Source organism: Lissotriton vulgaris, chromosome 2_1, assembly GCF_964263255.1.
Source record: "Lissotriton vulgaris chromosome 2_1, aLisVul1.2, whole genome shotgun sequence".
NCBI classification, from domain to species: Eukaryota; Metazoa; Chordata; class Amphibia; order Caudata; family Salamandridae; genus Lissotriton; species Lissotriton vulgaris.
Genome location: NC_141687.1, coordinates 1,203,650,465 through 1,203,662,815, shown reverse-complemented (window position 1 = coordinate 1,203,662,815; position 12,351 = coordinate 1,203,650,465). Strand labels below are relative to the sequence as shown.

The 12,351-nt window shown below is 40.8% G+C and overlaps 1 protein-coding gene across 1 annotated transcript in view; it reads left to right on the top strand.

Annotated features, from left to right (window-relative positions):
• Positions 1 to 12,351, top strand: part of LOC147732395 (otoancorin-like) — a 759,538-nt gene that overhangs the window by 654,336 nt on the left and 92,851 nt on the right. The window contains exon 22 of the mRNA XM_086956929.1: positions 2,728 to 2,867. Within this exon, the coding sequence (XP_086813055.1) occupies positions 2,728 to 2,867 (140 nt within the window). The remainder of the gene's footprint in view (positions 1 to 2,727; positions 2,868 to 12,351) is intronic.

The following is a 12,351-nucleotide window of genomic DNA, read 5'->3' as shown; positions in this document are numbered from 1 at the left end:
CATGGCACAGCAACTGACCTATCTCACCCACAACAGCTCCTTCAAATCCCAACGCAAGCACATCTCCATAAAGCTTATAAATGTTTCCATATGCAGTCCACCCTTGGCAACATTTCGGTTCAGAAACTTCAATCTATCAGTACCTTCCTAGTGAAACTTGTGTTGAAAGTTTCCTGTTTTCATTAAAAAATGTCCCCGAGGCACTGCATGGCTGTCTCTCCGTGGCAATTACCCCACCCCCCCACCCCCCTCTCCTAATCACTGACCTCAGCTATCTAGAATTCCGAATCCTGATATATAAAGACATTATTGATATTTCATGTAATTTAGTGTCACAGTATTCATCATTTTCACATCAACATGGTGTATTCTCAGAATATCAAGTTTTAAACATAGTAAATACTGCAATTAGAATATTGACTGCACAATATTTTGAAGTTAAGTTTATACTTACCTATGTATACTTGACTTCACAATATTGTGGTATTCGATTTTTTCTGGATGCAACAGTTTTTCAGGATGATAATGTTATCAGTATTCTTTCATAAACCCCAGTGGTGTAATATTAGTCCCTGCGCCACCTCAGAGATAAGGGGCCCCAAGCTCCAGGGACCCCCCCTCCCCTCCACCCGGCACTGTGCAAGGGTGACGGGCACCTGGCCTGAGAGCTCCTGGCTGGTTTATTTGCAGGGACCTCTTCCAGTATCGTTACGCCACTGATACAACCATTGCTGTCAACGTCACAACCAATTGATATAGCCTTCCCCCGCCTGTCAACAAATGTGCTGCATTTGTAGTATTTAGTGTTTCGTCAAGAAATCTTAATTCCTAGACCAATTCATCGGAAGGCAAATGTGCAGAAGTTGGCTCCCCACTACACTTCCCTAGAAACCTGGAGTCCATTCCACTCTCTGTCTTCCAGGATGGTTTCAGACATGGTAAAGAGACAAGGTTGAGGGCGCGCTGCTATGGAATGTCATCAACAGTGCACTGAAATTCCAACTAAGTTACCTGCATTTGAGACCTGATCTGAAACATTCCCTTTTCCAGACCAGCTTTAAGAATTTAGGGGAATATTTACAAGCCCTTTGCGCCGCTGGTGTGTCACTGTTTGTGACGCACCGGTTGGTGCTCCATATTTGCAAGAACACGTAAACCCACTCTGCGTGGCTTTTTCGTGTCCCTGCAAACACGTCCCCTTTTCATGAAGCACTTTGTATGAAAGGGGCCTTCCATGAAGGTTGCTGTGGGGGTTCCCACGCAACACCTATGGATTCTGCTGCATTCCCAGATTTACAAGGTTTCATAAACCTGGCAATGCGTCAGAATCCTACTCCTCCACATGTATTTCTCCTTAGTTTTTCCTCTTTCTATGCGTGCAAAAGAGGAAAACACCTTGTGATTGTTTTTGTGAAGGAAGGGAAACCTCCCTGCACAAAAACAATCACTCCCACAATGCAGGCTCCCTTGCACAGTGGTGCAAGGGTGTCTGCATTGGCACATAGCAGACAATTGTGCACCAGCGTAATGGAGAGTACAGGGATCTGTGCGCTGAAATTAACGCAGCAAAGTGCAGCCAAATGGCTTGCGGCACCGCACTGCGTTAATTTCTCGTAAATAAGGACCATATTTACAAGAAAGTAACACCAGGGGCTCTCCCCTGCGCTGGCATACAATTGTCTGCCATGTGCCAATGCAGGCACTCTTGCACCATGATGCAATGGTACCTGAAGGGACACCTTTCTGCACAAAAAAAAAATCACAAGAGGTGTTTCCTGCTTGCTATGTGTGCTATAGAAAGCAATATTTCTCCTCGTTGTGCCTCCTTATGCCATTCCTGGGGAGGCGTAGGATTCTGCTGAATTTCACAGGTTTACACAACCTTTAAAATTTGGAAATGGGGCAGAATCCATGGGTGTTGCGTGGGAACAGCAACACCCATGGAACGCTCCTTTCACGCGAAAGCGTGAAAAGGGCCATATTTACAAGGACAAGAAAAGCCACGCAGGGTGGCTTTACGTGTCCTTGTAAATATGGGGCACCAAAGTGTGTCACAAAAGTAACGCACTAGAGGCGCAAGGGGCTTGTAAATATACTGCTTAGTGGCCTGCAAGGATACCCTCTCCGCCCTGCTGTGAAAACGTACTCTATCATATTATCACTCCCCATCCTAACTAGCTTAACATTTTCCAAGTATAAGGGTCTGCATTGTGCAACTCTTCCCATAGTTCATTAGATACTATCACCAAATTACCGGTCTGAGATAAAGTATCTCTACAATATCTTTTTAGTGCCACACAAAAACAAAAACAAATTTAATAAGCCTGGTCTGGTGTCCTCAGTCCCCACAACACAACATACTTTTATTTAATTCAGTGGTTTTTTTTTGCTCAAGGCTATTAGCTAGAATTTTGGAGAATATGATTAAACACCGCTGTGTGTGACCAAAGTGACCTTGATTGGGACGGGGTCTGAAAAACTGAGAGATCCTAGATCAAGTGATAGAATACCCCCAAGGAGCACAGACAAAGAAGGTATATAGCACATATTGAAGTAGTGATTAATGTCAAGGAACCTCTTTTGTTTAGACAGTGTAGTTTGGAATAAACAGTGCATGCATTAATGCTACAATTATAGGCATGGTTTGTGATGCATATATTGAGAAGGATTATCTACCCCATATGACAAGCCTACAGGATAACCTTTTCTTCTCATCACTGTTTTCAGTGGAGCTGCAATGCATATTGGGAAACTGATGTGCCCGGATAATGTTGTGCTGACAGCGCTGAAGAGCAAGGCTCTGGAAGTTTTCGGAACTCCCAGTAACTGGACCAGGGAGATATGTCAGGAGGTTGGAACAGTAGCAGGTAATATTCAATGAAGTATCTGTTCCATATCCTGAATCAATGTTTAGTTGCATTCATATTACATGTATATAATCTAACCTAACTACTGGTAGCATGTGAAAACACTACGACAAAATATTTGCAAAAAGAGGCTCTCAATAATATTGTCCTGCATCTTATTCCAGTATTAAGCACTTGCTCCCAAATGTGCTAGAATAGCAAATGGATCCTGATATATGTTAAAAGACATGTAAAAATCTTTGCCTGGAGGTAATATGTTCAAGGTTTATATTTTGGAGACCGTTTTTTCCAGAAGGTCTTTTTGCTGAATATTTTCAGAACTGCACGATACTGATCTCAATGACATACACATTCGTTTTGGGCTGAGGATAGATGGTGTTGGGAGGGGTTTTACCCAAGAAAAAGTTCATTCTTTCAGGCACCCACTCTCACTATCTACTCTGATTGCAATGGATTTTGATTCAGAAAAATGCCGGAGTAAAAGAGACATCATGCACAATTTTCCCCAGACGGCATCACACATCTAAACTCTCATTTTCCTATTGGCCTCTACTTTCTACTTAAATACAACGGTAAGGACAAGGAGCAGGAGCCCAGTTTACAATCTGTTGCTGTCACAGCATTCGTGACCCTTGAGTCTAGGGGGATAAGGGCACTGTCAGGGTACCAAATGCCATGCTGTTGGATTAAAATGTGTTAGCTGAGTTATCCATGCATTGTATGTCTTAAGTTAGTATTCGCAGCACCATTTTATTTCCATCCGCAATTTTGAGTCATGATCGAAATTAACTTTTGTCTCTCTCATGTTCTATCCCAGCTGAAAGCAGCTGCAATTGTTTTCATTCCTCCAAAGTTGAGTTTTGTTGTACTAATGAATACACTGTCTTTGTCGGTACATACGTTTCCCACTAGATAGGCCTGTTCCCACCCTTAGAGCGGTGGGTGCAAGCAGAGCGACCTTGGCGCTGAGATAGCATGTGCCCGGTCTTGGGATTGAAACCCATTCTTCTGTATCTCCTTGGTTCACCAGCTACCAACTGGAAATTTCCAGTCAGGGGGGGGGTCTTTATTGGTTTTGAGTTATACTTATTGTAACAACATGCTTGATGAATTCAGTCCCTCTGCAGCAATCCAAGGAGGCTGGTCAGACTGTACTCCACTCAAGTGTATCCTGAATAAAGCTTACTTGGTTTGTATTGTCTACTGTCTGACTGAATCTTCATTTGTATGGAAGGCTGAGAGGTGGTCTCGAGTGAGCCGGGTGAACCTCATTGGGTCACTTCCTTCAACGCCGGGGCATCCTATGCAGAGTACATCCAATTTACAACCAATGTTCATAATAGAACTGGATTATGAAGGCTGCACAACAGCTAACAAACTTTAATTTATTTTTATGTCTCGGCTCTACACAGCACATGCCCGATTTGGAAGAGACATGTTGCATGTACTTTATAGACTTCAGCCGACCATAAGCTTCCCGTTTGCTGGCTCCATCGTCCTTCTCATATGCTTTCTCCCCATTTGTCCAAGGCATGCATGTGTCAGGCCTCTTCCTGTGTTTAGCCCTCCCCAAGAGCAATTGCTACTATACATCCCCAGTACCCATTTTAGCAAATATTTTTGGAATTACTTTTTTCTTTGATTTGGAGCACTTCACATGAGCGGTTATTTTTTCACTCGCTACGAGCTTTGTTTCTCCGTTTCTGTAAACAGGGCTGTATATCTTGTTCTTATCTCGTCACAAATGCCGCAGCAATCAGTGATTTGCAACAGGTTTGTACCAGATGTCTGTTCGATTACCTTGTGTTTTGAAACACTGCAACTAGTAATGGGGGCCACGTTTTAGCCTACACTATTGGAGCGGGTCTGGTTTCATCTGGAGGAGATTTAAATATGGTGTCTTTCCTGCAATGCCCTACCAGCTTATCTTATTATGGATGGTGGCTTCGGGTGTTGATCTAAACATCTTAGGTAAGTCGCAGCATGTTAATCTCTTAGTCACACTCATATTGGACATTATTCAGTGGTCACTTTGATTTGTGGGAGAAGTTGAATTAAAATGCCATATAAAAATGTAGCTGTTGTCGCATCGCAGGGAAGCACACACAATTGAGCAGTCACTTCTGCACGGATGACATTATCATTTAATATGTTAATCATCTTTAATGTGGCGCTATGTTATTATGCACATTCTGTTTCATTTTTCACTAATGTCACACTCTTAGTTATGCTTATAGTGCATGGAAGTATACGTTTTTTAGCAGGCATTCAGGCTTTTGTGATATTATTTCTCAAAGGTTCACGTTCTTACAATATGTCGTCATCCACACGTTATTTAGCAGTTACTTCTGCTTGTGTGACATGGCTTTTCATTGTGCTTCTCTTTCTACAATGTGGAGTCATGAACACGTTACTCAGCAGTTACTTCTGTCCGGGTTACATAGTTTTTCGATATATTCACAATCTTTCTATACGGCATCACATCACTATGACCATTTTGTGTCAAGGTTTTACATGCACACCGTTACTACGCTTTTGGCTGTATTTAGACTACATGGGTGTTTACGCCATTTAGCTGTCTCTTCGGCCTGTTTGACATATGTATGTAATATGTTTATAACACTTTTTATACGCCGCTGTATGTTTTCTTGGTTTTATTTGTTTTTATAAAGTGGTATAATCTGTTATGACCTACATGTTTTGTTATAGGCTATTTGCACAATCCTATAGGTTGCTCCTATTTGTTGTCCACATGTTATACGTTCACTTCTTTATACTAACTAGCTCTGCACTACATGTAGCCGATACTTGATATTGTGCCAACCGTAATTTATGGTATGGATCCAATATACACTACATCCTTAATTGGATGTGGTTTTGGGCCTTTGAACCCTATATTATTTGGGACCTTGGGACAATACAATATGTTGAAACCCAGTGAACACATTTTTGGCATGTCATAGCACTTTTTTCTAGGACTTTCAGCCATGCTTAACAGCAGCTGTGCTGCTATACAACAAGGTTAAAAGACATTGACAACAGCAATAACCCTTGCATTGACGAGACCTATTAGCTTTGCAATACTTGTTTAACACCTTGGCTGATAGGCGTCCCCCCCCCCCCCTGTGCTGGAAATTGCCATTTTGCTGGTGTCATGACGAGCTCAGCTCGTCATCAGCACAGCTCAACTGTGCATCATGACAAGCTGAGCTCGTCATGAGCATCGAAAGGGTTAAAATGTCAAAGGAGAGAGAAGTTTGTTGAAAAGAGGGAAAGCTCATTTGCTTCAGCAACCAGAGTCCAGAGTCCTTGGATGAAACTTGAGAATTTTGATGGCACCCTTACCTTCTATTACCCGTCCCTATCAGAGTCAGGCCTTAGTTGCAGGGTCAGTGTTTTGAACAAAGGGAGCTCACAGACAGTTGTTTTTCCATTCATCTTGACTCTTTGCACATTCTGCTATACAGTGCTGGTCACTATGGTTCTATCTGCTCTTGTAATTATGGCACTGTTCTCAGAAAAAGACTATCTGAAACTGTGGCTTACCAGACACATCAGCATGGGTCAGTCAGTGGTTATGTGGAATCTCTAGTGGGCATATACCTTTCTTTGGGATCCAGGGAGTTGTTATATACAACTGACAGATTCTTTAGCTTTCAGAATTATAATTGGCGTCAAACAAAGACGTCTAAACTAAGGGCAGTTGGCATTTTCTCTACTTCCTGAGTTTTGAATATCTCAGCTGCAGCTTCTTTACAGTGGTGGAGGAGCGTCGCCCCACTGCCTGGCTCAGAGCCAGCAAATGAAAAATAAAACAATGTTCTTGCATCATCTTATTTTGCATTTGCCAGCTCTGAGCCAGCGCTGTAGGGATGGTGGGGTCGAGGCATGGTTGGGGGAGGAGGAGTGCTACGTGCACTACCTAAGTGCTCATGTGTGTTTGACTGGCCATCTCAAGCCAACCAGCACACACATGTGCACTTAGGTTTTTCTCACACAGCTGCATTAAGCAGCTGGGCTGGATAAACCCCTTAAATACCCCCTAGCCGGAGCAGAGCGTCTTTCTAGCCCACTCAGGCCAATCCCTGCGCTGCGCTGCAGCTCGAGGATTGGATGGTAGTCTGTCACAGGGGCTGCTGGGATCAGGAAGAGGAGATGAGGTGTGATGCGACGCTGGAGGCCGCTGGCAGCAAAAGGTCATTTTTTTCAATATATATTATTTCTAACATTGCGCCCACACGACCCCCCCCCCCCCCCCCTTGCTCGATCCACCCACCTGCCCCACCACCCTTTGTTTGTTTGTGGTGGCCACCACTGGATCACACCTCAAAATTGTCATAATTTGTATCATCGAGGGTAGACCACTGTGGTGATTTTCAGCAGTGTGAAGTAGAAGTTCTCCACTTTCACTGTGCTTTCCACTCTGTTCCATATCAAACGATCTGCTCTCTCAGCTTTAGACTCCAACAAGCCCTGTTAACCTGCCCAGTGGCAAACATTAGGAATGACAAATTCCTAATCATACTTTGCCTATAGTAACCATCTTTTACTGGACCCTACTATTACACTAACTGGTAGCTCCTGCCTTTCAGCAAGATGTGGTTTGTATTTTGAACCCAAAACGTGAAAACGTTGCTCTGTGTGTAGAATAACAAAGTGCTGAATTTCATGTCTAGGTGTAAAGGAAAAAGACTTGTTCTCACTTTTACTGCTTCTCATGACCTTTCCTCGTGCTCTCTTCTTCTTTCTAAAATTCTACAAACGGAATATAGAAAGCAGTATCAGCATTCACAGAAGAACATAATACTAGTGATCAAACTTGCGTAGGCTTTTGCCCTCAGCACAGCATGGAGGTTGCACTCTGGGAGTATTGCAGCATTGACTTTGTTATACTTAAGTGCCGTTTTGATACAATTTCCCACTATATTCTTGTGTATCATCTATAATCTGTAATAATCCAAGAAAAGACACTTGTCTAGTATATTCCTTTACTAAGCATTGCACTCAGTCTTTCTTCCTCCTTCCTTTGTGCTCTTTCGCCAAAAATGCTTACTTGTGGTATTTTTCAGGATCAATCTCTCAGCACTAGGCTTTCTAACATCTACCCTTCTGGCAGACCTGATACACAGTTTGGGATTCTCCTTCATGTCATAAAGGAATGATACACAGATTACCTTCTGCATCACAAAAATTTCCACTGGTGCTTCCAATTGCTTCTGTATCAGTCTCTCCACTGTGACCATTTGAATGAAGGCCAACACACTGAAACTGAATGGCAACAAGACAGAGGTGGTGTTCTGTGGTAGCTCTTCCACACTGTAGTCTGCTCTTTGTGGCTTCCGAACTGGGATGTGAACCCTCCAATTTTGAAGCAGTAGAAAATGTTGCTGCTTTCTTTGATGCTTCCCTCATATTTGTGAAGATTAATACCTTGGCATCCAGAGGCTTCTTTTATTTGCAAGCGGTCCACTAAATGGTTCTGCCTTTGCTTTAGAAATTTGGTAAATCTGTGTAACAGGCTTCCATTTTGTCTCACATAGACTATGGTAATTCTTTATACCTTGGCCTTTCCAAAAATCTCCTACCATAGATTCAGCTTACCTAAACTTTTGCAGCCTGGCTTCTTCTAGAATTGCCACCATGGTGACCAATATCCCACCACCTTACAATTCTTGACTGTCTCCCAGGTTTAAAAGGTCAATATTAAATCATTCTGCATCTCCTACTGGGCACTCTAAAATGTTAGCCCTACACTAAATTGTTCTAAAGTTACTCTCCCGGCTCCGAGTCGTACTTTGTGCTGGCAGAGGTTTTCATCCTAATATCGATTGCATGATCTGGACTTGTCAGTGTGAACACGTTTTCTCCTATCTTGCTTATAACCATTGAAACTCTCTTCCTTTTCATTTGTGAGCTAGACCTCATTTTCCCAGTTTCTGAAAAGGACTAAAAAATTTGTTTTACAGCTGATTTGCTTTCTTCTGCTTTCATGTTCCTCCACATTGCCAGGCTGGTCTAGCACCAGGATACCCAGTTCCTGCTAATAGTCAAGCTTTTTATGTACCCTCCTGTGGCGGCTGCTGGAAGGTTTAATGTTGGCCTCTTCCAGTGTGCAATCTGACTATGTTACACAGAATTTTGTTAGGAGTTTGAAATGTAACATAGGCCCCAGGACTTGGCAAAGTGACAAATTGCGCAGCACTTTTGCTGCTGTGTTTGGTTGTCTCTCCGTTGAAGGAATTGGTTCTTTGAGGAACCTTGTCTTCAGCTATATTATGTTCACTTCTCATGAGAGCACAACAGATTTTAGTGATGATCTGGTGAGTTAAAACTCGCGTTGCTTTGGAGGAATGGCTCATCTCTGCATCATCCTGTTTTTAAAGGTACTGTAAAACTGGAAGACCTTGTCCTGGCCGCTGTCAAATAATCAAAGATTTTTTGGGACACAGTTGAGTCGCCATTACTTGTTGTTCACCGCAGTACTTCTCTTGCTCTTTACCATAACGGGCTATCAACTGCATGACCGTCCTCTCGCTCTCTACTGTCATGGAAAATGTAGATCCTCCTAGTTTGGTGAAAACATAATCTGGATTGCACAGAGATTATATTGCTACTCCAGGCAGAACTTTGGAGCAAACATTTACTACAGTCTATGTAAATCCAATCCAAGCAGCCAGCTTTCTCTTAACAGCTACTCCAAGGCTAAAACATCCAGAAAAACTGAACCAGAAAATACCAAAATGTTCAGAATTTCCACTCGTCTCCTATACTGAAGTCCTCAATCCTCATTGATTCTCTGAAAAAAATATAACATTGAGGTAAATGAAAAATAAATGCTGAGTATTTTCCTGGCAAATAAATTAATATTCTTGATACCATATATACATTTCATAAACCACTCTCCTTCCAAATATACTCTTACCTGGGAAAGTTGGGTGGGATAATGCTAGCCTCCATGTCTTTAAGGAAATCCAGATTCTCTGATCACCAAACCAGGAGATCTATATTTCATGTCAAAACCGGAGGCTAGTATTATGCACGTTTAAAGTTGTGAAAGCACAACAGATGAAACATATTCCACAGGTTTCATATACAACTTCGCAAACACATCAGCATTAGACCCATTTGCTGCTTTCAAAATCTCCTCAAGGCGATCCCTTAGGAAAAAACTTTACTCGCCATTGCACCTTTTACTAAATGTGCACCAAATTATGCATATCAATTCCCACTTCATGAATACAAAATCTAACCCAACACAGTAGAGTCATTGAACTCACAGGATTAAAAGGTCTCAAATGAGAGATCAACAACTGCGTTACACCATCACTTCTATTTTCATTCATTCTACATTCATGCTCCTTCAAACACTGTACTACACATACATTTGGAAGATCATCAAATCTTGGATGAAACACTAAGAAAGGAGTGCTGCAAAATAAGTTTGAGATACACCAGAATAAATGCAACATGTGTCTAAACAAATATGAAACCTGGCAGAGTGAATATACTATTTAGTGATTAATATGAGTAATACACACTCCAAATTAAATAAAAGATGTACTGAAATAGATATCAATCACACTGAAGTGAATATGGCCTTCACTGTAAACAATAGAGCAATCACTAAAACGAATGCAATAAGCATCAAGAAGAATGGGACATTTCTTGAAATGACCTACATATGCCAAGAAGAATATTACATACTTAGAAATTAATATGATGGACTGAAATGAATATAAGTTACTAAAATGAATTTATTATATTCTGAAAAGAATATGATACACATTGAAAATAATATAACATACACTGAAACGAACATAACACATGTTGCAATGTACATGACTTGCACTGAAATTAATAATGCCCAGTTTGCAATGAATCTGAGAAATACAGAAATGAATAGGAGATGATTACAAATGAATATAGATTGTGTTAAAATTAATATAAGCCCTATTGAATGGAATCTAACATGCCTTAAAATGAGTATGACCAAAGCTGAAATTCTCATGACCTTCATCTAAATGAATATGGCATGCATTGACATTAATATGATACATATTCAAATGAATATGATATATATTAAAGTGGATACGTTGAATCTTAAAATTAATATGACAAGTGTTAATATCAATATGACATCCATTGAAATAAATTTTACATTAATTTAAAGGAACATGACACGTTAAAATGAATATGGCATGTGTTAAAATGAATTTGACATGATTTAAAATGAATATGAGTAATGTTGCAATGAGCGTGACATTCATCAGAATGAATATGGCTTTCATTGAAAAAAGCATGATACACATTAAAATAAATATGATATATGTTTTAACGGATATGACTTGTGTTAACAATAAAATAATTGTTAATATGAATGTGATATCCAGTGAAAGGAATATTTCAGATGCTAAGATGAATGTGACATGTTGAAATGACTATAAGTCCAGTTGGAATTAATGACATGTTAAAATGAATTTGGCAAATGGTAATATTAATATTACATCCACTCAACTAAATATCGCATGAGTTGAAAGGAATATAACACAAGTTAAAATAAAAATGACATAAGTAGAAATGAATATGAGCTTTATTGAAATGAATTTAACATGTTTTAAAATAAATATAAGTAACGTTAAAATGAACATGACATTTATCAAAATTAATACGGCTTGCATTGAAATTAATATGATGCACATTGACATGATTTTCATATGTGTTGAAATGGATATGAATTATATTAAAATTAGTATAAGATGTGTTAATATGAATGAAACATTCATTGAAAGGAATATGACACATGCTAAGATGAATATGACATGCATTGAAATCAATATCAGTTTAATTTGTGGTGAAAGTGCACTGACACGTTCAGTGTGAACTCCAGATTGTCCATAATGTAAGTTAGAGGTGCCCAGGCTGCATTGACCACTTGCAACAGAGAGAATTCAACTGCCAGGACTGACAAGTCCCCATGAGGGCTCACCTAAAATGTTTTTGCGATCTGGTGGCCCGCCCTGCGTCACATCCACTCTCACAACATTTGTGCTAGAACTGGGGAGAAATGCACGCAGTTGGCTGAGTGCTAGAATGTTGAATCCCGCTGTTACAAAGAGGGGAAGGACCAGTTGCTTCAGTGAAACATAGAATAAGGGCCGCCCATCAACTCTAACTGTCTGTGCAGATCAGCCTTGATCTCCTTTCAAACAGGGGAAGTGAGAGGACTGTGTGCTGCAGGAAGGTACTTCGGAACAGGTTCAAAGCATAGCTTAATCTGATCAGCTGTGCAAGCTCTGCGAGGAGTAGCACTTTTGCGTGACAAATTCAAGCATTGCGATAATGCAAGGACATTAACGAAAATGCGTTATTCTAACGAGAGATGCGTGGCACTTGGCAAGGTTGATCAATGGCATCGAAACCAGTTAAAAATGTGTCCACTGAAATCGGACTAGGCCGGAACCGGATCTCTATGATCATGGCCCCC